At 39.2% G+C, this 27,239-nt stretch overlaps 1 protein-coding gene across 4 annotated transcripts in view; it reads right to left on the bottom strand.

Moving 5' to 3' along the window:
• The window catches only part of SI (sucrase-isomaltase), a 112,695-nt gene that overhangs the window by 7,226 nt on the left and 78,230 nt on the right, over window positions 1–27,239 (bottom strand). For all 4 annotated transcript variants that reach the window (XM_006054379.3, XM_006054380.3, XM_006054382.3 and 1 more), the window contains 8 exons: window positions 24,509–24,642; window positions 23,556–23,590; window positions 23,351–23,467; window positions 20,014–20,162; window positions 16,726–16,810; window positions 16,587–16,643; window positions 15,863–15,987; window positions 12,662–12,750 (listed from right to left, as the gene is read on the bottom strand). In XM_006054379.3, coding sequence (XP_006054441.2) covers window positions 12,662–12,750; window positions 15,863–15,987; window positions 16,587–16,643; window positions 16,726–16,810; window positions 20,014–20,162; window positions 23,351–23,467; window positions 23,556–23,590; window positions 24,509–24,642 — 791 coding nt within the window. The remainder of the gene's footprint in view (window positions 1–12,661; window positions 12,751–15,862; window positions 15,988–16,586; window positions 16,644–16,725; window positions 16,811–20,013; window positions 20,163–23,350; window positions 23,468–23,555; window positions 23,591–24,508; window positions 24,643–27,239) is intronic.

The raw sequence follows: 27,239 nt of genomic DNA, 5'->3' as shown, positions 1-27,239 counted from the left end.
AACTATGATTAACCTGAAAAGACGCAAGAAAGATGTCTTTGCTATTAATGAAAAATCTCTCATCTATGGATAATGTATTTAAATTGTAGTAAACTGTCCTACAGCTCTACACAGATGTTAGTTACTATGACTAAGAGCCATGTCAAGAGAATACTTAGATCCCCATCTTAGGGAGCTGATATTGCTAATCCTCTAACAGTGTTTATTTAACAGTGAAATAATAACCTGGAGGCACTGACTCAAAGGCAGATTTCTGGGCCTTTCCTTAACTTAATGGAATTTGGATGGCCTTAGAATAGCCATTCTTTACAGACTACTCAGGAAGCAGAGCACACACTGCTAAAAGTTTAGCAGTTCAGTCTGATTTTGAGGAATAGCCATGGAGTAAACAAAGATTTAAATTTAAATCCTCAAACTTTTCATGTAAAAAACTGTAAAATATTAAAAAAGAAAAACAGAAAAAAGCAAAAGCTATAGCATAAAGCACACAGACTAAGTTTAAATTTGTTTCTGAACTATCTCATGTTTTAAAGGCATCGTTATGCATCAATATGTGCACATGGGAAAGTGGCTTTTCAACTCAGCTGACCTCACACATACTGAATGTCTATTATGCAAACAGAATTGGCTAATTCTGGGAATACAAAGATGATCAATATACCATCCCTGTCCACACAAATCTCTTTGTTATCTAGACGTTGATCATAGGGATTACATATATTTAGGATAAGAAGAACGTCTTTAAATATTTGTAAGTCTATTTTTAAGTTGACTGAGGTGGATGAAACTGGAGCCTATTATACAGAGTGAAGTAAGCCAGAATGAAAAACACCAATACAGTATACTAACACATATATATGGAATTTAGAAAGATGGTAACAATAACCCTGTGTACGAGACAGCAAAAGAGACACTGATGTATAGAACAGTCTTATGGACTCTGTGGGAGAGGGAGAGGGTGGGAAGATTTGGGAGAATGGCATTGAAACATGTAAAGTATCATGTATGAAAGGAGTTGCCAGTCCAGGTTCGATGCACGATACTGGATGCTTGGCGCTGGTGCACTGGGACGACCCAGAGGGACGGTATGGGGAGGGAGGAGGGAGGAGGGTTCAGGATGGGGGATGGGGAACACATGTATACCTGTGGCGGATTCATTTTGATATTTGGCAAAACTGATACAATTATGTAAACTTTAAAAATAAAATAAAATTAAAAAAAATCAAGACTTAAAAAAAAAAATTAAGTTGACTCAAATATTAATTAAACTATTTTAGCTCTCAATCACATTATTGGCCTTTTTTGTACTCAGCTTCCAAAGCACAATAATAGGTAACCAAAAAATAATGTGAGATAATATGTATGTTATCAGTTATATTTAATCTCCTGTTGAGTAGTCATTGCTATTTTGGACTTCTTTTTCCTACTCTAACTACTTAGCGAGTGAAGTTACTTAGTTGTGTCTGACTCTTAGCGACCCCATGGACTGCAGCCCACCAGGCTCCTCTGTCCGGAGGAGACAGACACGACTGAGCGACTTCACTCACTAAGTAGTTAGAGTAGGAAAAAGGAATCCAAAATAGCAATGGCTAAAAGACAAAGAAAGGAAAAAGCCCACAAAAATAGGTCAAAGGAAGGTCTGAGGACTGGAGTGAGAACCTCAGGTGAAGCAAACAGCTCTCCTGGCTAGCACAATTTACATAAGGTAGGCTCAGGGGTAGGAGAAAAAAAAAAAAAACAGAAAAAGAGGAGCCAAAATTGAGCCTCTGTCTTCTCTTCTCTTCTCTTCACTTCTTTTGGGTCAGCCTGTCCTCACATCCTGCCTCACACTTTGAGGATGTATTTTCCTTTGCTTGCCAAATAAAACTGAGCTGTAACTGACATAATACTGAGCTGTAACACTGGTCCATCCGTCGCTTCAAATTGTTGCTGCGGTAAGTCAGAACAAAGGAAATTACACACTCCCCTGACATATCTGGTGCTGTTTCTTGGATTTAACCTGGATGAAACAACGTCAGCCTGGCCCCCATGAGGCAGAGACCAAGCACAGCAGAAGCCCAACTTGGTAAAAGCTCCCATGGTGGAAGCTGAATGCAAAGAAAACCCAGCACAGTGGAACTGACAGGATGCCCAGTGTGCTGGAAACCAGGACAGCAAAAACAAATTTGGTAGAAAGCTCACATGGCTCAGTCTCAGATTTCAAAAGACCCTGTTAAGGGGTTAAGGTAGGATGTCCTTGATCCTATGGCTGGGGGGACATATGGCTAACAAAATCTTAATGTTGTGGTCTGGGTGTGGGTTGGAAAAGAATTTCCAGACGTGAGGCAGAATGAGAGGAAAATAAAGTTTATTAGAGAGGGAGACACTGTTAGAAGAGTGGGCCAGCACAAGGGAGAATCAACATTGAACAGGGGTCCTTAGTCCACTTTTATACCCATGGTACAAAGAGTTGGATAGGGGTCTTGTGGGTAATTTGCTGATTGGATGAGGCACATATACTGGGTGGGGATAGGGAAGAGTAAGACAAATATCTTCTCCCTATGTGGTAGTGGAGTAGCCATCATGGTCAATAAAAGAGTCCAAAATGCAGTATTTGGATGTAATCTCAAAAATGACAGAATGATCTCTGTTTGTTTCCAAGGCAAACCATTAAATATCACAGTAATCCAAGCCTATGCCTCAACCAGTAACACTGAAACAGCTGAAGTTGAATGGTTCTATGAAGACCTACAAGACCTTTTAGAACTAAAATCCCAAAAAAGATGTCCTTTTCATTATAGGGGACTGGAATGCAAAAGTAGGAAGTCAAGAAACACCTGGAGTAACAGGCAAATTTGGCCTTTGAGTACAGAATGAAGCAGGGCAAAGGCTAATAGCGTTTTGCCAAGAGAACGCACTTGTCAAAGCAAAGACCCTCTTCCAATGCAAGAGAAGACTCTACACATGGACATCACCGGATGATCAACACCAAAATCAGACTGATTATATTCTTTGCAGCCAAAGATGGAGAAGCTCTATACAGTCAGCAAAAACAAGACCAGGAGCTGATTATGGCTCAGACCATGAACCTCTTATTGCCAAATTCAGACTTAAATTGAAAGTAGGGAAAACCACTAGACCATTCAGGTATGACCTAAATCAAATCCCTTATGATTATACAGTGGAAGTTAGAAATATATTTAAGGGACTAGATCTGATAGAAAGAGTGCCTGATGAACTATGGATGGAGGTTTGTGACAGTGTACAGGAGACAGGGATCAAGACCATCCCCATGGAAAAGAAATGCAAAAACCAAAATGGCTGTCTGGGGAGGCCTTACAAAGAGCTATGAAAAGAAGAGACATGAAAAGCAAAGGAGAAAAGGAAAGATATAAGCATCTGAATGCAGAGTTCCATAGAATAGCAAGGAGAGATAAGAAAGCCTTCCTCAGCGATCAATGCAAAGAAATAGAGGAAAACAACAGAATGGGAAAGACTAGAGATCTCTTCAAGAAAATTAGAGATACCAAGGGAACATTTAATGCAAAGATGGGCTTGATAAAGGACAGAAAAGGTATGGACCAAACAGAAGAAGATATTAAGAAGAGGTGGCAAGAATACACAAAAAAACTGTACAAAAAAGATCTTCATGACCCAGATAATCATGATGGTGTGATCACTGACCTAGAGCCAGACATCCTAGAATGTGAAGTCAAGTGGGCCTTAGAAAGCATCATTACGAATAAAGCTAGTGGAGGTGATGGAATTCCAGTTGAGCTATTCCAAATCCTGAAAGATGATGCTGTGAAAGTGCTGCACTCAATATGCCAGCAAATTTGGAAAACTCAGCAGTGGCCACAGGACTGGAAAAGGGCAGTTTTCATTCCAATCCCAAAGAAAGGCAATGACAAAAATGCTTAAACTACTGCACCATTGCACTCATCTCACCCGCTAGTAAAGTAATGCTCAAAATTCTCCAAGCAGGCTTCAGCAATATGTGAACCGTGAACTTCCAGATGTTCAAGCTGGTTTTAGAAAAGGCAGAGGAACCAGAGATCAAATTGCCAACATCCGCTGGATCATTGAAAAAGCAAAAGAGTTCCAGAAAAACATCTATTTCTACTTTACTGACTATGCCAAAGCCTTTGACCATGTGGATCACCATAAACTGTAGAAAATTCTTAAAGAGATGGGAATATCAGACTACTTGACCTGCCTCTTGAGAAACCTATATTCAGGTCAGGAAGCAACAGGTAGAACTGGACATGAAACAACAGACTAGTTCCAAATAGGAAAAGGAGTACTTCAAGGCTGTATATTGTCACACTGCTTATTTAACTTATATGCAGAGTACATTATGAGAAGTGCTGGGCTGGATGAAGCACAAGCTGGAATCAAGATTGCCGGGAGAAATATCAATAACCTCAGATATGCAGATGACACCACCCTTATGGCAGAAAGTGAAAAGGAACTAAACAGCCTGTTGATGAAAGTGAGAGAGGAGAATGAAAAAGTTGGCTTAAAGCTCAACATTGAGAAAACGAAGATCATGGCATCTGGTTCCGTCACTTCAAAGGAAATAGATGGGGAAACAGTGGAAACAGTGTCAGACTTTATTTTGGGGGGGCTTCAAAATCACTGCAGATGGTGACTGCAGCCATGAAATTAAAAGACACTTACTTCTTGGAAGGAAAGTTATGACCAATCTAGATAGCATATTGAAAAGCAGAGACATTACTTTGCCAACAAAGGTCCGTCTAGTCAAGGCTATGGTTTTTCCAGTGGTCATGTATGGATGTGAGAGTTGGACTGTGAAGAAAGCTGAGAGCCGAAGAAGTGATGCTTGAACTGTGGTGTTGGAGAAGACTCTTGCGAGTCCCTTGGACTGCAAGAAGATCCAACCAGTCCATCTTAAAGGAGATCAGTCCTGGGTATTCATTGGAAAGACTGATGCTAAAGCTGAAACTCCAATACTTTGGCCATCTCATGCGAAGAGTTGACTCATTGGAAAAGGCCCTTTTGCTGGGAGGGACTGGGGGCAGGAGGAGATGGGGACGACAGAGGATGAGATGGCTGGATGGCACCACCGACTCGATGTACATGAGTATGAGTGAACTCCGGGAGTTGGTGATGGACAGGGAGGCCCTTTGTGCTGCGATTCATGGGGTCGCAAATAGTCGGACACGACTGAGTGACTGAATTGAATGGGGTAGGAGGGGAGACAGGTTATAATGCTCAGGAGCACCTGAAATTTGTTAATAGTTACAACATGGGGGAAGGAAGGATGATAAGGTTCTAGTTTTTCCATTCCTGCATTCCAAGATCCTCCTTGGTTTTATATGCTCTTTTGTCCTTGGGTCACCACACTTAATTCCTTTATAATCTCTCATTTCTTGTTTCTTTGAACCCCTTGCAAACAGGCGAGCAGCAGTGTGTGCAATTGAGGGACTCTGGCAGGGGCTACTTAGTAGCTGTTGCCCAAGCAAGTGGGGGTTCTTTGTCCTTAACCTGCTTTGTGCCAAGGATCAGGCCAATTAAAACTGTGAGCACAGGTCAGGTATTTAGCAGATTTTCCAGCAGGTTATGAAGGCGATTCCTTGGCACAATCTTCCCAGTGTTTTTTCCTCCTGTCCTTCATCTCCTCTCTCCATCTATGCAACTGTTTACAAAATATTGGACAGGTCATCATCTTTCGATTACTGAAGGTTGTGTTTGAAACTGATTACCTAAGATTGGGACTCAAATCTAGGTGGCAGGGACTGTGCTATGCTTAGTCAGTCAGTCGCATCTGACTGGGACTTGAGCCTAGCCAAAATGCACAGTGCCTGGTCTTAGGACCTAATGAAGCTCAGGCTCTTGATGTCATTGCAAAAAAGTCAGCGAGAGACACAGTGATAGGTAAGAGGTGGATTTGCTTGGATTTAGAGAGGAGCACAGGCCACAGGGTGTGGGTCATCACAGAGGGCAAGTTCCAGTGCTGTGGCCATGGAATGTGGTGTGGTTAGTTTTCGTGAGCTGGGTGATTTCATATGCTAATGAGTAGGAGGATCATTCCAACAATTGGGGAATGCCTTGGAACAGTCATGATGCCTCTGTGTGTGTCATTTAGCTTGCAGATTGAGAAGCAAGGTTTAGTTAAATTTGACTTGTGCGTCATCTTGGGCCCATTTGATTTTAATCAGTTTATGTTAGACCTTGGGCTATGTCATTCTTTCAAAGGTTGTGCCCTGCTCCCTTAGCTCCTATTTCATGCTCTTTTCCTAAGCCCTATCAGGGCCCTCAGTGTTGCCTCTATATTCTCCTGGAGGGAAAACCAGAAAATAGCTCGCTCTTGGGAGGGAAATACTATATAATATCCAATCTCTCTAGATATTCCAGCCTTCATCTTCCATGTTTCGTACAACATGTGCAACAACAGTATTCTCAGTGAACACGCTAGGGCTGGTGACAGGCACACAATGCCTGCTAGAAGTCTGTCTGTTGGTGGCATCCCTTTAAGGGCAATTGGGCTTCCATGGATAATGTTTGCCACTTTGTGAGTTAGCCCTGCAGGCCGTTTGGGCCCAAACCCTTACCATCCTTCTCCTAAATTTATAAACGTACCCCCAGATCAAATCTCCTCTCCACTTTTATGGAACATCTGTTCTGTTGCTTCTTACCAATTTGTTCTTAAGCCACTTACTAACTCCTACAACCAGAACTCTGCTCCCTTGTAGCCATTACTCCACCCTGCTTATGATTAAAATATTCTTAATGCCCCTAACAGGACCAGATAACCCAATCCTTTGTCATTACTTAATATTACTTAAAGTGGGTCTATGACAATGAAATATTTACCACTGGAAACATCCTAAACTGTTCTTATGGAGGACTAGAGGAAGAAATCAGTGCCTTACATTCCCTCAGAGCAATAACAGGATAAGGCTTATGGCTATTTCCCCAGGTTCCCAGTTTCAGGCCATAGGCTTGTATTGCTTTACATCATGGTATCTATTCCCATCTGTGGCGGAGAAACCGGCAATGAGTTAAGATTACAACCCCTTAATCCTAAGCAGCAGTAGTCATGCTGGATACCTTGGGGACACCCAACTCCAGCCTGGGATCCCAGGAGGTTGATCTGCCTCAACCTGCCTAGGGATCTGGTCCCTGGGAGATTGTCACACCTCAATCTGCTCAGAGATCTGCCAATCCAGGGGTTCCAGGAGGCTGACATGCCTCGACTTGCCTGGGGATTTGATCTTCAGGAGGCTGTCATGTCTCAGCTGGTCTGGGGATCTGCACCCTGACCTGGAGAAGCCTGGCTCTCAGGTTGCAATAGAACTTGGTAGGATACATTTCAGAAAGATTCACCCCTAAGGAAGTCCACCTGTAAATAATAGAAAGAGGCCTACTCTTTTTTTTTTCCCTCCCTGTCATCACTATCTTTCAGGTGGGAAATAACCAATCCACTTCCTAACAGACACCCTTGAGATGCACCCTTGAGATAACCAGAAGCTGTTCAATCCTCTAACCTTAAGGAGAAGTTGCTTAAAATTCTTTTGTGCCACTGCCTGGCCATGGTATCCTCAGGGATAAGGAACTCTTGCCTGAGTATGGAAGTTTAAATTACAATACGATCCTGCAGCTAGACTTATTCTGCAAAAGACAAGAGAAATGGACATAGATACCCTGTCCAAATTTTCTCCTGACTAAGGGATATGAAGGAACCCTGTCTTAAGTATGGGATTGTATACCTAAAATGAGCTGACTAGGCAAATGGTGTTAGGCACAGACAACCAAGAGAAGGAACCACCACCCCCCGCACCCCCCCCCCGTGGCCCCCATGAAGGCTTACCTCCCATGGCTCCCGAGTTGTCTGGTGCTCCTTCCTTGTATTCAAATATGCCCCCATATCCAGGATCACCCCCTCCACAAAAACCAACTTGAGTACGTCACTTAGTTGAAACTGGAGGAGAATTCGGACCAACCCGGGTGCATAAGCCCTTCTCCCTCTGAGAACTAAGATAGATCAAACAAGGCCTGGGAAGCTATATAGATGACCCAGGCAAATATACAGATACATTGCAACACATTACCTTAACCTTTGATTTAACGTGAAAGGACATCATGGTCATATTTAGTCAAACTTTTTCTGACCCTGAGTTTGCTGGAGTATTAAAGGAAGCCTGAAGGTATGCTAGGGGGCTTCACAGGTCAAGCGATAAATACCCAGTGGGAGAAACTGCGGTCCCCTCATCAGGTCCTAATTGGAATTATAATAATATATAATATGGGAATTATAATAACCCTAAGCACATCTGAGAAAGGGATCATTTTCTGATCTGTGTAAAGGCAGGACTAAAAGCAGCCAAGCAAAAAGTAATCAGCTATGCCTGATTACTCAAGAGCCCAACAAGAACACCATTGCCTTTCTGGAAAGGCTAAAAGAGGCCTTCCAAAGTTTACCAATCTGGACTTAGATTCTTACAAGGGACAGGTGATTTTAAAGGGCAAATTCCTGTCCCAATGTGCATTAGACATCAGGATAAAATTATAACAGCTACAGCAGCAGGACCCTGCTACCTCTTTAGATGAGAAGGTCCAGACAGCCACCATACCTTTTATAAGAGAGAACAGGAAAGGGAGGAGCCAAGGCCCAGGAAAGGGAGAAAGGGAAACAGACAAGGCATGCCCAGGTGCTGACTGCCCTCCAGGGAAGCCCTATGACAAACACCCAGTCCTTAAAGGACAAGGCAGGGGGCAAATACCTCAGTTATAAACAAATGGGACATTGGGCCAAAGTGTCCAAACCATGACAAGTTTCCTAAAATGGCTTGCTACAAATGCCATCAGTTGGGGCATTAGGTGGCATTCTGACCTCGGGACACAAGAGCCTCAAAGTCAAGCGCCAAGCCTTCTGTTATGATGGTTCAAGAGGACTGAAGCAGCCCACTCCAGCCAGCCTGCATGTCACAGATAACCATCACAGGGCTGGAGCCAAGGGTGCAATGGGATATGGCAGGTAGGTCTGAGAATTCCTTGGTTGACACAGGGGCTACCTAGTCTGTCCTGACCTCCTACTCTGGAGCCTTCTCTTCCCAAAATTTTACCATTTTGGGTGCTACAGGAAAAGCAATTACAAAAAGATTCACCTGAGCACTTCTTTGTTGCTGGGATGGACAAATATTTTCCCACCAGTTTCTGGTGGTCCCTGAATGTCCTACTCCCTTATTGGAAAGAGATCTTTCCCTGTCTTTGAAATCTTTCAGCTACTGCAGTCCTGATAGAAGATGCTTTAAAACACTCTTTTGAGGGCAAACTATTTCTACCAGTCACCAAGTGAAACAACTCCTGAATGGGAGAGGCCATTTATGGATGTCTGATCAAATGATCCTCAGATATCAAGTAGTGCTGATGGAAAATCCAGGCCTGACTATATCCCCTTGTGAGGTTCTTAACCCAGCTACCTTCCTGCCTACCTCTGAGGTCTCTCTTCTCTTTCACTCTTGCCTAGAAACCTTGGACCACTGGACAAAACCCAAGCGGGATTGTCAGAAAATCTTCAGACCAATCCTGAGGAAATCATGTACACTGATGGAAGCAGCTTTGTCTTGGACGGAAAAAGAACTGAATATGCAGTAGCCTCCAATTTTGAGATCACAGGTGCTAAACGTTTGCCACCAGTTACTTCGGCCCAATTAGCTGAGCTCATAGCCCTGACTTGAGCTTTAGGGCTGAGAAAAAGAAAAAGAGTAGCCATTTACAGACTCCAAGTATGCCTTTGTGGTGCTACATACACACTGCTATTTGGAAAGAAAGAGAACACTTGACCACCTGAGGGTTCCCAATCAAATATGGTGATCAAATCCTTAGGCTCTTGAAGGCAGTCCATCTGCTCATTGAGGTTTCAGTCTCCCACTCTAAAGGGAGCACGGAAGTGGTACGAGGGAAACAAGCAGCCGATCAGGCAGTTAAGAGAGCAGCATTACGGAACAATGACCTAATAGGGGTTGCCACCTTAGATCCACAGACTAATTTGCCAGAAACTCCTTCATAAACTGAAGGAGAGACTCTTAAAGCTAAGAGTGAGGGCTTTCACAAAGATCATATGAGGGTGGTTCCAAAAGGAGGGATTCCTTTTTCTGCCTGGGAACCTTCAATGGAAGTTGGTTAACTCCTTATATGCCACCACTCATTTAGGGGAAAAGGCCCTCCAAAGATTACTAGAAAGGTCCTTCAAAGGAACAAGCCTCCAGACAACTAGAAGGCAAGTGTTCTCCTTTTGTCCCACTTGTCAGTTAAACAATGCCCAAGGAGCCCAAAGACACCAGCTGGCCCAGCCTGCCCAACAATGTGGTACCTACCCAGGAGAGGACTGGGAGAAGGACTTCACCCAGATGCCAGTTTCTCAAGGGTATAAATACCTATAAGTCATGACAGACACATTCACAGGATGGACTGAAGGCTTTCCCACCCAGACTGAGAAGGCTGAGGAGGTGGTAAAAAAAAAAAAAAAAAACTGCTCTATGAAATCATTCTGAGATTTGGTCTGCCAAGATCATTACAAAGTGACAGTGGGACATCATTTTCTTCTAAGCTCATCCAAGGGGTCTCTAAAGCATTGGGCATTACTTATTATCTCCATTGTGCCTGGAGGACTCGGTCTTCAGGAAAAGTAGAAAGAGCCAAACAATTATTAAAATCAGCAATTAAAAAGATAACCCAGGTGACCTCCCTGGGATGGAAGGAGGCTTTACCAATAGCTCTCCTCCACATCCATATTGCCCCTAAGGAACAGGTTGGTCTTAGTCCTTATGAGATGCTATATGGGAGACCATTTGTTTATGTCAATGACTTCTTCCTAGATCCAGAGACTCAGACCCTCCGGTCTCATACCATGGCCACTGGGCAATTCCAACAAGATATACACTTGTGGGGTGTCAACCAGGACCCAAAAGATTCTAAAGAACCACCATTATAAGCTCCAGGGACTCAAGTCTTAATTAAAATCTGGAAAGATGGGTCCCCAAAGGCTCAACTCCAGCCCACATGGAAGGGCCCCTTCCCTGTAATGCTTTCTACCCCCACAGCAGTCAAGTTAACAGGATACGACTCCTGGATTCACTACTCACAGGTCAAGCCATGGAAGAAAACAGAAGAGGACAATCAGTATACCTGTGAGCCCCTGGGAGATCTCAGATACCTATTCAGGACTACAAATGAGTGCCATTCTAATGAACAGCCAAAAATTAAGTTTCTGCGGATGAAATTTCTCAGGATAGCTCTAAAGAGCCAACACAGCTTGGTAAGGGTTGTACTCCAAAATAGACAAGAGATAGATCTCCTGATTCCTGAACAAGGAGGGACTTGAGCCATCTTGAACGAGATATGTTTTTTCTGGGTAAATACCTCCAGCTAAAGTTTAAGAAAGTCTCACAGTTCTCAAGAAAAACAGAACATTCAGATCCTACAGGAGCTTAAAGAATGAGCTGGAGAGTTCTTGGGGTGGCTACAATCTCTCTTTGTGGATACTTCTTCTGGTGATGGAGGATTTGGAGCTGGCTAATGCAGAAAGCTGAGCACTGAATAATTGCTGCTTTTGAACTGTGGTGTTGGAGAAGACTCTTGAGAGTCCCTTGGATTGCAAGGAGATCCAACCAGTCCATTCTAAAGGAGATCAGCCCTGGGTGTGCTTTGGAATGATGATGCTAAAGTTGAAACTCCAGTACTTTGGCCACCTCATGCGAAGAGTTGACTCATTGGAAAAGATTCTGATGCTGGGAGGGATTGGGGACAGGAGGAAAAGGGGACGACAGAGGATGAGATGGCTGGATGGCATCACTGACTCGATGGACATGAGTTTGAGTGAACTCTGGGAGCTGGTGATGGACAGGGAGGCCTGGTGTGCTGCGATTCATGGGATTGCAAAGAGTCGGACACGACTGAGTGACTGAACTGAACTGAATGCCCCTCCTAATCCCTGTTATCACAATATTGATGCTGCTTGTGATTGCTCCATGTATTATCAATTGTGTAACCCAGTTTGTCTCTGCCCAGGTCAATAAGCTATAACATGCAGTGCCAGTTCAATACGGATATATAAAACTACACCTGACCATGGGAAACATCACTCACCCTTAGATAGACACCACTATAAGGAATCTGAGGCTTGAGATTAGCAAGAGGGGGAGGCCCAATACCCCTCACCATCCCAGCTCAGTAGGAAGTAGCCAGACAGACCTTGATGGAGGCCTCTATTCCAAAAGAATTGCACCTCTCATCTCTTGAGGGGGGGAATTTTAGGTACTTAGAATAGGAAAAAGGAGTCCAAAAAATAGCAGTGGCTAAAAGACAAAGAAAAAACCTGCAAAAATAGAACAAAGGAAGGTCTGAGGACCAGAGTAAGAACCTCAGGTGAAGCAAACAGCCCTACTGGCTAGCCCAATTTACATAGGGCAGGCTCAGAGGGAGGAGAAAAAAAGTATAAAAGAGGAGCCTCTGGCTTCTTTTCTCTTTTCTTCACTTCTTTTGGGTCGGCCCACCCTCACGCTTCAAGGATGTATTTTCCTTTGCTTGCCAAATGAAACTGAGCTGTATCACCAAGCTGTAACACTGGTCTGTCCATTGCTTCAAATTTTTGTTGCTGTGAGACAGGACCAAGGAAATTACACACTCCCCCAACACTCCTAAATGGAAGACTTACCAATAGTCTCTCCATCATCCCAAAACAGAGATCCTTGTGCCATCTGATTATCATCTGCAGCAACAATGAGCTTCATGTAATTCTGTCGGCTGTAAAAAGAATATAATTTTATCAACATTTAAAGAGTATCAAGTGTTTTATTGTATGGGTCCAAAGAACACAAATAAGAATATCAATTAAGGAGAATACAAAATGTTTTAGGAAAATAAAATAAGAGGATTTTCCTGGCTTCCCTGCTGGCTCAGATAGTGAAGAATCTTCCTGTAATGCAGAAGATGTAGGTTCAATCCCTGGCCTGGAAAGATCCTCTGGAAAAGGGAATGGCTACCTACTCCAGTATCCTTGCCTGAAGCATTCCATGGAGAGAGAAGCCTGGTGGGATACAGTCCATGGGATCACAGAGAGTCAGATACAACTGAGTGACTAACAAGAATGGAAAGTATATAAATCACAAATCCTTCATATTTAATAGAAAATATGCATATCTTTGATATCAAGGATTTACCTACTATAGAAAATCAGACGTGACCTCATTTATAATTAAAACTATGTTAAGGTTATTAATGTATTTATTTACATTTTCTATGATAATTCTGCAATTGACCATTAAACATAAAGCTGTTTCAGTAGCATGTTTTAATCCTTATGACATAAGTTATCTTCATATTTCCATATATAAATAATTTAATTATCATTGGCAGTTGTTAATAAGAATGTGAAGAGTAGCTAGTAGAAAATTGCAAATCCTCTCCTTGGATTGAGCAATACTTACCATCTTCTGCCTACAATATGCTTATTTCTGAATTAAATATCTGCTTCCATGTTCAGTATACAAATCACTTGGTTTGACAGCCTTATACTGCCATGGAAGGATTAATTATGCTTAGCTATCTGCCTTTTCTGAACACAAATGTTAAAGGCTGTACTACTATGGAAGTCTCCTAAAATATCCAAAATATCTAGAGTTCAAATCTCCATAGCAACTTTATACTTTCCATGTAAAGATTTTAGCATGTCTCAGCAAGTATGTATATATGTATTTCAGTTCACTGTCACTGAATTAAAATATAAGTAGATCTTACTAGCAACATGAAAATATGGTTTAACATAATTTCCCAACATACTTAAATGAGATTAAGAGAAGCTTCACAACTTTCATTCTACCCTGTATATAGAGTTTACCCTTGAACAGCATATATCCAAGTAACCACAGTTCCTCTGCACCCACAGATTCAGCCAATCATGGACTGAGTATTACTGTACTATTTACTATTGAAAAATATCCATATATAAGTGGACTCATGTAATTCAAACCCATGTTGTTCAAAGGTTATCTGTATACCTAAATATCTTATTTACTTTACCCATCTACACACACACACACACACACACACACTTACTCACACAGAATCGCCTCTCTAGTCCTCTTTAATAACATAAGGATTCTTCAAGGCACAACTTATAACTGGTCTCCTTCACGAGATTCTCACTTCTCAGGTGCAATCATTTTTCTCCTCTTTAATTGATATCAATATAAAGTATTGGAGGAGTACTGGAGCAGGGTATGGCAACCCACTCCAGTAGTCTTGCCTGAGAATCCCCATGGACATAGGAGCTTAGCCAGCTACAGTTCATGGGGTTGCAGAGTCAGACACAACTGAGTGACTAGCCACAGCACAAGATAAGGTGTTGATAGAAATGGATCTGGATGGCTTTAGGAGATACAAATAACCTATTCATGCCAGCTGGGGCTGTCAGCACATGTGAGAGGAGGTACAGCAGGAGATGAGAAGAGGAACAGAACTGAGTCCTCTAGAATCTGAATATCTAAGCCAGGAGTTGAACAGTGGAAATACATTCTGTGATTGGTGTCAGAGATTCATTCTTACATCAGTCATAGGAGACAGAATGGACCCACAACCCCTGGTAGATATGACACATCGTTGAACAAGAAGGAGATAATGTCACATAAGCGGTCTTAGAAGATGTTCAGTTATAAATGGTAATGGATAGAAAATCTGAATTACCTTTAATTGTAAAATGGGACAAGATTGATAAAAACAGGTCTGGTTCTTCTATGGACAACAGAAGACTTAGCAGTTTGAAGAAGTAGTGATATTGTCAATGGATATCTACTTTCATAAACTAAAGTGAATCAGGGAATGTGTCATAGTACTGATAGAGGAAGAAAAGGGGGACTGGAAAAGACGAAAAGAGAAGTCTTCTGAGCATTGTTTGATTAAAGTTCATAGAAAAGTTCATTTTAAAAATATACTTTAATAAATAAAATAATACTTCTTTCCACATATCAGGCTCAGAAAAAATAATAAGTCTTAGTTGAGGCAGCTATTTAAAATACAAGACCTTTGCACGTTATCAATACCTTTGCATGTTTATACAAAAGACATTAAATTTCAGTTGTTTTTTTGGTCTGGGAAACATTCCTATCATGTTGGAAGTCAATTTTCCATGAGTCAAGTTTCTGCATATTTAAGCACTGACAGTTTTTCTCCCTTTAAAGCAAATAATGGATAATTTACTCAAAATCTATTATAAAAGGTTGAGTTTCCCAAAACTTGGCATTCCATTGTGACACAAACCTCTTGCATGGACAGTATCCACCTGGGTCACTTGATGTCACTCACCCATATGGGACTTGGAGGTCAAGTGAAACTGAAGGAAACATGAAGCTTGTATTTCTTGCTATGCCATGAGTAAGACCTTTGTCTCAGACACAGTAGTCATGAAACTGGTAGGGTAACCTGTAAACTTGGATAAAATCTCAGACCTTTCCTGGTTCTTGACAATTCTAGCATTATGTATTTGAAAATCTCATCTGAGTTCTGTAAACACTTTGTTTTTGTTGCTGTTGATCAGTTGCCAAATCGTGTCCAACTCTTTACAACTGTAGCTGCCAGGCTCCTCTGTCCTCCACTATCTCCCTGGTGTTGCTCAATTTCATGTCCATTGAGTCGGTGATACTCTCTAATCATCTCATCCTCTGCTGCCCCCTTCTCCATTTGTCTTCAATTTTTCCCAGCATCAGGGTCTTTTCTAATAAGCTGGTTATTCGCATACAGGGCCAAAAAGGGGCTTCAGCAACAGTCCTTCCAACGAATATTCAGGCTTGATTTCCTTTAGAATTAACTGGTTTGATCGACTTGCAGTTCAAGGGACTCTCAAGACTTACACTGCACTTACCTGTAAAATGTGTTGTTAGCAGGCTCTTGACATGGTAGGATGTAACCACCACGGACATGTAGGTTTATTTCATATAAAGGAGCTGCAAATGTATGAAATGTTTCTCTGACACCAATATCTTTGCCCTGGAAATGAGACAGTTGCAAGATAGAACAAAAGCAATAAGAGAATCATCAGCAATACTGGTACTTGAGGGGGCACATTTATAGAATCAAATAATATACTTTTTAATTAAAAAAATAATAAAACCACACACATTTATTCAGGAAGTTATATTGGTTAAAGGATAAACCACTTTATTCCTTAGTTTATTTATAGCTTTGAAATTAACTTACCACTATTTTTTGTAGTATGCACATGTAGAAAATACATGGGTGTTTGATGGGTCACAAAAGCTATTCTTGACTTGTCACATATATTATTCTTGGAAGGAATGCATTACTGTTAACAATCTTCTTGCATACTTAATAAAAGGCAATGACCTTTTTGTGCACAATGTACAATTTTGACATTTAGTAAAATAAATCCATGACTATATAACAATCTATGGCACAATAAATTAACTCTCTCACTGTTTGTTAATTTGATTCAGATATAATTAGTAAGAAACATCTTACTCTTTTTAAGTGGAAAGGAAAATAAATATGTCATTAATAAAAAGGCTATAATCAAGTTGTTACCCATTTCTATTTTGTCAATCCCCCAGAATTCCTTAATTACTTACTGTATGGTAATCAAACCACCGAGCATTAGGGACATAGCCTTCTACAGTGTCAACATACTGGAATTTAAAAATATAGTCATTAAAAACATATAAACCAAAGAATATTATTTTGTGAACAAAAATATGTGATGTGACTTACAGGTTCCAATACAGGGGTAACCATAAATGCTGGACCCCACAGAAACTGTTTGAATATATCCCAGGTTGGTTTTTCATTTAAAAACCTGGACAAAATATATACAAAGTTAAATCAAAGAAATTTAGCTTTTATAAATGCAATAAAATAATTATTAAAATCATATTTTGAACTATGGACTTTTGTGGATTGAAATGCAAATCAAACTATAAAAGATCAAAAACAATTTCATCACTTGGAATTCAATATGTGAAAGTCACTCAGTCATGTCCAACTCTTTGTGACCTTATGGACTATACAGTCCATGGAATTCTCCAGGCCAGAATACTAGAGCAGGTAGCTGTTCCCTTTTCCAGGGGATCTTCCCAAACCAGGGATTGAATCCAGGTCTCCGGCATTGCAGGCAGATTCTTTACCAGCTGAGCCGCCAGGGAAGCCCCAGAATTCAATATGCAGTGGTACAATATTTATGAGTAAACCTAGAGCATGACTAAACCTTCTGACAAAATGCAGAGTTGCAATGGACATGTAAGACCAACTGAGTGAGAAATCTCCTTTGACGTGAACTTGCTGCTAAGTCACTTCAGTCGTGTCCGACTCTGTGTGACCCCATAGACGGCAGCCACCAGGCTCCCCCGTCCCTGGGATTCTCCAGGCAAGAACACTGGAGTGGGTTGCCATTTCTTTCTCCAATGCAGGAAAGTGAAAGTGAAGTCCCTCAGTCATGTCGGACTCTTCACGACCCCATGGACTGCAGCCTACCAGGCTCCTCCATCCATGGGATTTTCCATGCAAGACTACTGGAGTGGGGTGCCATTGCCTCCTCCGAGAAGTGAACTTACATAGGTTCAAATATTAACTTTGCCAAGTAGAAAATTAAAACACAGGAAGCAAAGATACAAACACTCTGGAAGAAAAGTGTGAGGCTGTGAAAGTGCTGCACTCAATATGGCAGCAAATTTGGAAAGCTCAGCAGCGGCCACAGGACTGGAAAAGGTCAGTTTTCCTTCCAATCCCAAAGAAAGGCAATGCCAAAGAATGCTCAAACTACCGCACAATTGCACTCATCTCACACACTAGCAAAGTAATGCTCAAAATTCTCCAAGCCAGGCTTCAGCGATACATGAACCATGAGCTTCCAGATGTTCAAGCTGGTTTTAGAAAAGTCAGACGAAACAGAGATCAAATTGCCAACATCCGCTGGATCATCCAAAAAGCAAGAGAGTTCCAGAAAAATATCTATTTCTGCTTTATTGACTAGGCCAAAGCCTTGAACTGTGTTGATCATAATAAACTATGGAAAATTCTGAAAGAGATGGGAATATCAGACTACCTGACCTGCCTCTTGAGAAACCTATATGCAGGTCAGGAAGCAACAGTTAGAAGCGGACATGGAACAACAGACTGGTTCCAAATAGGAAAAGGAGTACGTCAAGGCTGTATATTGTCACCCTGCTTATTGAACTTATATGCAGACTATATCTTGAGAAACGCTGGGCTGGAAGAAGCACAAGCTGGAATCAAGATTGCTGGGAGAAATATCAATAACCTCAGATATGCAGATGACACCACCCTTATGGCAGAAAGTGAAGAGGAACTCAAAAGCCTCTTGATGAAAGTGAAAGAGGAGAGTGAAAAAGTTGGCTTAAAGCTCAACATTCAGAAAACTAAGATCATGGCATCTGGTCCCATCACTTCATGGGAAATAGATGGGGAAACAGTGGAAACAGTGTCAGACTTTGTTTTTTGGGGCTCCAAAATCACTGCAGATGGTGATTGCAGCCATGAAATTAAAAGACACTTCCTCCTTGGAAGGAAAGTTATGACCAACCTAGATAGCATATTGAAAAGCAGAGACATTACTTTGCCAACAAAGGTCCATCTAGTCCAGGCTATGGTTTTTCCAGTGGTCATGTATGGATGTGAGAGTTGGACCGTGAAGAAAGCTGAGCACCGAAGAATTGATGCTTTTGAACTGTGGTGTTGGAAAAGACTTTTGAGTATCCCTTGGACTGCAAGGAGATCCAACCAGTCCATCCTAAAGGAAATCAGTCGTGGGTGTTCATTGGAAAGAATGATGCTAAAGCTGAAACTCCAGTACTTTGGTCAACTCATGTGAAGGGTTGACTCATTGGAAAAGACTCTGATGCTGGGAGGGATTGGGGGCAGGAGGAGAAAGGGATGACAGAGGATGAGATGGTTGGATGGCATCACTGACTGGAAGGACATGAGTTTGAGCGAACTCCGGGAGTTGGTGATTGACAGGGAGGCCTGGTGTGCTGTGATTCATGGGGTCGGAAAGAGTCAGACCTGAGTGACTGAACTGAACTGAACTGTTTAATTTGAGTAAATGTTCTCTGCATATTTTTTACTGGTTTATGAATAGTGAAATCTAACAAATCACCTCATTCAATTACTCTGATAATATAGGGCACACAAGAAGATAAGTATGTCATGATTATTTCAATTTTTTTTGGTTTGTTTATGTGTTTGTTTTTTACTTTGTGTAACATCCATAAGAAATGTATTTGCACTAAAAACAGAACATGTTAACATTTTTGCAACTATATTCATAGAATTGAATTTCAAGATTTGGTCATATATAGTTTGAGATTTAAAGAGTAAATCTAAAACAATTTTCTATAGAGAATGAGAGAGTTAGGATGGTCTTCTTCAGTCAGGCATTTGTATGTGCTACATTTACTGGATTGCAGTAAACTTCAGTTAAATAAATTATAATATAGAGATAATATTACTTATTTCCAAGTATTCTCAAAAATACACAATGTAATAAGGTCTATAAGTAATCTAAAACAATACTTGGTATATAGTAGTTATTTCTAAAAATTATCACTTTTTAAAAACTGGTTAATGTATTTCATTTTTAATGGCACATATTGGACTGCTTTTTAGTAGATTTCTTCATGTAAATACTTATTAATCTAAAATGTACACTAAAACAACAACAAAAAATGTTTTAGTTTAAAATATTTTATATTGAAGTGAAAGTAGATTGGAAAGTGAAAGTCTAGATCACTCTGTCATGCTGACTGTTTGTGATCCCATGGACTACACAGTCCATGGAATTCCCCAGTCCATAATACTGAAGTGGATAGCCATTCCCTTCTCCAGGGGATCTTCCCAACCCAGGGGTTAAATCCACATCTCCCGCATTGCAGGCAGGTTGTTTACCAGCTAAGTCACCAGGGAAAGTTCATTTTATATTGATTATTGAATAAAACAAAGAAAAGCTCATCTCTTTGTGGTAGTAAAAAGATAATGTGAACTTACTCATGCAAAAGGGGTCGGATAACAGTGCCACCATGAGCATGAATTTCATGCATCTGTGTATAGAAGTAGGGCAATAAAGTGTATCTAATATTTAGAATATCCCTTGACATTGCAGAAAAAGTTTTATTCCAGGAAGCAGGATCTTGTCTCTGAAACAAAGCAAAATGAAATAGTCATAAGCTCATGTCCTTGATTAAATCATAATTTTCAAATACATATTTGAAGAATAAAAAGTATGGAATAATTTGAATCACCATCATATGCTATATACGTTCTTAACAAAATTCTTCTGGAGTAATATTTCTATCTCATATGATGGAAAGACAGAGCATAATATTAACACTCTAATAAGAAAATGCAAATTAAGCCCATACATGATTTCATGTAGGTGAACCTACTTAAAGAGTAGTTTATATTTGAATAGGTGACAAATATCCTTGTCAACTGTGGTGATACTCACTATATGATGAAAAATCTAGGGGAGAAACAGAATGCTATACAAAAGTGGACTGAAATAGAGACATGCAAAGTCCATCACAATAACCCTGCACACTGTGATCTCATGAGAAATGAATAAACTATGGTACTGAAGAATTAATAGTATAGGAAAAGGAGAGGATCAAATTAATATTGCATAACAAAAAAGAACATGCCCCACAAATCTGCTCTGGAATCATTCTCCAGGTAAAAAGCCTAAAATTGATACTTGAAAGTTAAAAACTTCTCAGTAATGTTATTGTGGGCTTCCCTGGTGGCTCAGTGGTAAAGACTCTGTCTGCCAATGCAGAAGACTCAAGAGACGCTGGTTCAATCTCTGGGTCAGGAGGATCCCCTGGAGGAGGAAATGGCAACCCGCTTGTGTATTCTTGATTGGGAAATTGCCTGATGGGCTATAGTCCAGGGGGTTGCACAACCCATGCATGCACCCAAACAATGTTATTGCACTTACTGGTTAAAAAATAATAATTGATTACTATCTTACATTCTACTTTATATCAAGGGAACAAACAAGACTGCCACATGACTCCAGGGGACAACACTTTCAATGTTTTTTGTGATTATCAACAGGAACAGAGTTTTTTAAGAGTGGCATCCTATCTATGAAGATTCCAGCTTTTCTAGATTTCAGTAGTAAAAATGTTTGAATGGTGACCAATTGTTACATTGGTACTTGTAGAATTGGAATAGGCAAACTTGCAAGTACAATGATCCAATAACTATTAAGCTCTGTCTTCTCCTACTGTTAGCAGTTTCCAAGTCAAGTTAGAAGAAAGAGGCAAAGACCATATCTGTTGCATACTAACTTTGTTGACATTATTTCAGTTTTTAAATGCTGAAAATAAGCATTTAATCCTAAACTATACATCCCTAAATTCAATTATACTACCTCCTAAACTTCAGACTTCTGTTCTTCACATTTTCATTCAGAAATACTTCATCAGTCTTTCCCTCTCCAACTTCATAGTCTTAAAAACTCCAGGCACATTCCCACCTTGTGGTCTTTCACTTGTTCCCCTGAATTTCAAGTCAGGGGAAATTCATCCCCATATGTTTAAATTTGTTTCTTTCCCCAACTCAAGTCTCTGCTCTAATGCTAATGTCACTTTATCCAAGAGGACTTCCCTGAGCACCCTCTCTAAAACAGAACCCTCATAACTCTTTATCATTTTAGCTTACTCAAGTTTTCCCTCATATGACTTATTTGGACTTGCTCTTCTATAATGTATTATATATAATATACTACTACTACTAAGTCACTTCAGTTGTGTCCGACTCTGTGCGACCCCAGAGACTGAAGCCCACCAGGCTCCCCCGTCCCTGGGATTCTCCAGGCAAGAACACTGGAGTGGGCTGACATTTCCTTCTCCAATGCATGAAAGTGAAAAGTGAAAGTGAAGTCTCTCAGTCGTGCCCGACCCTCAGCGACCCCATGGACTGCAGCCCTCCAGGCTCCTCCATCCATGAGATTTTCCAGGCAAGAGTACCGGAGTGGGGTGCCATTGCCTTCTCCGTATATATAATATATATGTATATAAAATTGTCTATCATCTCTATCCTTCCTGCATTATATAAATCATATAGCACAAGGACTTTGTAAATTATTAAATAATAGATTTTCAATGAATTCCTCTTGAATAAAAGAAGAATTAAAGAATTATTAAAGAATCCCTGTTTAGGATTTTATTCATTCAAGCCTCAGTCTCCCAATAATACAGCATTCTGAATTGCGTTATTCATATAATGTTCTCCTGTTAAAATATTCCTATCAACTTCTCTATTGCCCAACTTATTATAAATTATTACAAAGAATTACAAATTCTCCCAAAATGTAGACTCATACTGCCTTTAACCTTGTATATATTTTCATTTTGTAATATAAATTTTTCCTTCTATTCTGACTAAAATTTCCCAGAGGTGACATGAAGAATTCACAACACATGATGAACTCTACCATTCAGTTATTATGGCTAGAGTGCATCCTTAAAAGACCAACTCCATCTACAATTCTTCCATGAGGTGCATTTTGATAATTTATCTTTTTTTCTATATTTTTTCACCAAAAGTGAATATCACAAAATTTAGCACTTAGTTAGATACTATCTTCAATTGTTTATACTTTTCCATGAGCTGTGTGCTAAGTTGCTTCAATCGTGCCCAACTCTTTGCAACCCTATGGAACACAGCCCTCCAGGTTCCTCTGTCCATGGGATTCTTCAGACAAGAATACTGGAGTGGGTTGCCATCCTCCTCCAGGGGATCTTCCAGCCCAAGGACTGAACCCACTTTTCTTATGTCTCCTGAACTGGCCGGCAAGTTCTTTACCACTAACACCACCAACTACCTCACTCAAAAAGTTCTTCCAGTTTAGTAAAGTATATATAAAGTATATAGTGCTACCATATATAAATTAGTTCTCATGATTCCCTTTTCCTTTTATTTCTTCTCAACTCATTTTTAAAATGTTTGCTGTTTAAACTTGCCAATTTCACGCATTGATACTAATATTTTAAATGACTTTTTCTAATTATTTAGGTTGAAGTCAATTTTTTTTTTTTATTGTTCTATCCAGGTTTGTAAGGATTTCCAGAAGCAGTTTTTTTCCCTGGCTTCCCCAAAATTATATAGAGCAGCAGTACATATGCCAGCCAACCAAGTCTTGAACCCCAAAGTATAAAGAAAACCCAAATCAGAAAATTCTTAAACTGATGGGCTCAGATGCCCTCAGTAAATGTAAAGAGATTCAAAGCTGGAAATCAGCCAGGAAGGGTGAATTCTGATCAAAGATGCTTAAGGTTAGTGGGACAAAGGAATGAGAGTAAATGCAGTAATTACATACTCTAGTAAATGCACTGTTGTGATTTCTTGCATATGGATAAAATGCTCCAAGTTGCATCCAGCGGGCACAAAGCTGATATTCTGAATTGTTGAAGAAACCACAGATATCTGCTCCAGTCTAAAATACAGTTATATTTAAATGAATGTTAATAGTATGTTTTTTAATATTCACAAGTGATGAAGATAAGAGGAATGGAGCTACTTACATATGACATTCCAAAGAGACTAAATTCCATCATACCTAAAAATTAGAAAAGAAAATTGTAGAAATCAATATTTTGATATTTGCTTTTTTCTATTTATTTTTTATAAAACTGACCTCTAATTCAATAAAACAGCTTTTCAGATTAATACACTTTTTATTTTTTCTTCCTATAAAATGTATGTATTTTTTTACTTTATAGTGTTAATGACATTTATAAAAATAAGGCTCTTTGATTCTTTCAAGATGACACATTTAGATCACAAAACTGTTATGAACAAATTATAGTATAAGAATGTGTTAATGGCTTCCTTGGTTTTATTATTAAAATAAAAGGCTGTTTCTGTAATTATTTAGCCATAGATCTTATCATCTGAAACAAACTGAATTATCCTTATTAGACAAAATCCCCTGAGGAGTGATCATTTTCATGAAATAGAATGTATGTGAATTTCCAGCTCTTCTTTTAAAGGAATATTCCTAAACATTGATTAAATGTTTTCCTTGAATCCTAATATAAATATAAAGAATATTTAAGTCTGTATCTGAAACTGAAAAATAATGCCTTTAACAAAATAATATTTTATTTACTCTTTATCCAAATATAGTCAGAAAACTTTCAAAGTTTGTTTGAGATGTTTCATACTTTAGCATCTACAAGATATTCTTATTCCCTAGACTCTAGAATTTCTATCCATTTCTTTTCTTAGTTCTATATGTTATCTTTCCATTTCTGCCCTTTCACAAAAGGAAACTGAGACCAAAAGGGACAAAATTATTTTCTCAAAATAAGCTAAATCCTGCTTTCTGGCCCACTGCTTTTTCATTATGCTATTTGTCAGAGAACATGGTGCCAAAAGCATATTCAAAGGACTTATAAAGTATATGAACTTGCAACAGTGAATAGCTAATACAAACTTCAAAAGAATAATGAGAAAGATGGTGACTCTCACATACCAATGATAGATTTTTCCAAATTGTCCCATGTTGCATAGTTGTCTCCAAGCCAGTGTCCTGACCATCGTCCAGCAGAGGGATATGTGGAACGAGAAATAATAATTCCTCTTTTGCCAGTTGCCTTTTGCAATGCACTAATATAGATGGAGAGGAACTATGAGTTCTTATAATATATGAGATATTTTCTTCATATATTTCTACATAAGACTACTTCTTTAAAAAAAAAAAAAAGCATTTTATTTATGGTGTCTATGCCCCCAATCCCTCCCAGCATCAGAGTCTTTTCCAATGAGTCAATTCTTCGCATGAGGTGGCCAAAGTACTGGAGTTTCAGCTTTAGCATCAGTCCTTCCAAAGAACACCCAGGACTGATCTCCTTTAGAATGGACTAGTTGGATCTCCTTGTAGTCCAAGGGACTCTCAAGAGTCTTCTCCAACACCACAGTTCAAAAGCATCAATTCTTCAGCGCTCAGCTGTCTTCACAGTCCAACTCTCACATCCATACATGACTACTGGAAAAATCATAGCCTTGACCAGACAGACCTTTGTTGGCAAAGTAATGTCTCTGCTTTTGAATATGCTATCTAGGTTGGTCATAACTTTCCTTTCAAGGAGTAAGCATCTTTTAATTTCATGGCTGCAGTCACCACCTGCAGTGATTTTGGAAACCCCAAAAATAAAGTCTGACACTGTTTCCCCATCTATTTGCCATCTAACTCCAAGAGTTGGTGATGGACAGGGAGGCCTGGTGTGCTGCAATTCATGGGGTCGCAAAGAGTCAGACACGACTGAGCAACTGAACTGAACTGAACTGATGCTGTCTCTTGCTATAGCTAGCTCTTTACAAGTGAGTCTTCTCTCTTATACTATAAAATCCTCACAAACATGGAAGACATCTTTTTTCCCTTCAAACATTTAGCAGAGCAACATGCCTAAGTGGCCCTTTTGCTATTTGACCAGTGAATACAAGCCAACTATTGATATTATCAACTCAACTAATTATATTGTGAGCTTTTGAATGAACTCATTTCATTCTATTTAAACAGGTTCTCTTAATAAAGTTTAGGCCCTATTAATGCTTCAACTCTTCTTATTTATAATTTGTCAACAATTAATCTCCATATCACTCTGCAGAGAATCTTTGCTGTAATACTCCCTGTTTTAGAGGGTAGTTTAAAGACAGAAAGGCTTCTCTAGGTCTTAAAAATAAAAAAAAATAAAAATAGTTATTCTATTTTAAGCATAGAGTCTCTCCAAAGCCAGATCTCAAAAGAATGGTTTTAAAAATTAGATCTTATATTTTTCTTTTCCTCTCTTTTCAGCCTTTGAAGAACAAGTTTATTGACTTTATTATTTATTTAAAATATATGCTAGTGTTAAGAATAATGCAATATATTATCTGTATCTATTATAATTATAAATGTACCAAAAATTAAAAAACACTATTGTATTAGTTATAAAAATAATTGCTTTTATTTTATTATTCAGAATAAATTGTATATGAATAGGGACTATAGAACTATATTGGAAAAATATTTCAAATTCTTAGGCAGATTTGTAACCTACAGGCATGTTATCAACTGTATGTAATCATTTCCTTGTTAAAGATGGATCACAGTGTGTACTGATTTCTTTACACATAAAACTTCTTCAATGAGACCTTGAGACTCTGGAGGTTTAAGGAATGCCTTAATCTTCTTTGTACTCCTTATACCTAATATAGTGCTTGGCATATAATTAATTTTTGAATTAATATCTCAAACTTATAGGAAACAGAATTATTGAAACTGAAATAATGAAACTGAAAATGGTACAGTCTGAATAACTTGAAGAAAAATATTATGCTTTTCATTCTTTCAGTTTTTTCCAATGTTAAAAAGTCTTACTCTCCATTATTTGTTTAAATGTAATTTATTTATAGCATCCTTTTACATTTGCAAGATCTTTAAATGTATAATGACTATATTTAATCTCTATAATAGCTGAGAGTTCAACAATTTTATTCTCATATAACTGAAAAAGTTAAATAATAAGAAAGTACTTAAAAGATATAAAAAGTCTATGGCTATGCATAAATTGAGCTATTTAACTCAACATTTAAAACTTATTAATCTTTTAATTTAAACAACAAATATGGTTAAACTTTTACTGAAAGATTTAATGTACAAGAACAAAATTAACATTAAATGGATGTTCTTTGGAAAACTGTACCCATATCTTCCTCATAATGCTATTTGAGAGCTGAAAATGGATTTTAACATCCCCAAATAACTTATAACGTATCATATAACAACATATCAACTATCTGGAGATTTACCTAATTTTTCCCTGAATTTATTTATACAATTTTAATAGCTGTGGTAAGATAAAACTGGTTCACTTAGATGTACTAAACATTGCACAGTGTGTCAGGAACCATGCTAGATTCTGTAACATGCCCCAGAAATTCAATTTATTGTCCTCTGTGGAAAAAAAAAAAAATTCTTTTCATTTCCCTTAAAGTACATACATTCATCTCAAGTTATATAAGTTTTGCTAATGGGTTCACCAGTCACCTGTCAATATTTCTGTTATTTTTAATATCTATAGTTTTATGGTAAAGTGAGGTTAGGGAAGGATAATTGTGCTCCATATTATGTTCCAATAGGGTTAACTGAAGAAGCATTTGTCTCAATAAAAAAGCATTACTCTTAAGAAATACATCTACTAGTTTTTCTGAATGTCCTTACA

The sequence above is a fragment of the Bubalus bubalis genome, chromosome 1, assembly GCF_019923935.1.
Source record: "Bubalus bubalis isolate 160015118507 breed Murrah chromosome 1, NDDB_SH_1, whole genome shotgun sequence".
Taxonomy (NCBI): Eukaryota; Metazoa; Chordata; class Mammalia; order Artiodactyla; family Bovidae; genus Bubalus; species Bubalus bubalis.
This window is presented reverse-complemented; position numbering and strand designations above follow the sequence as displayed.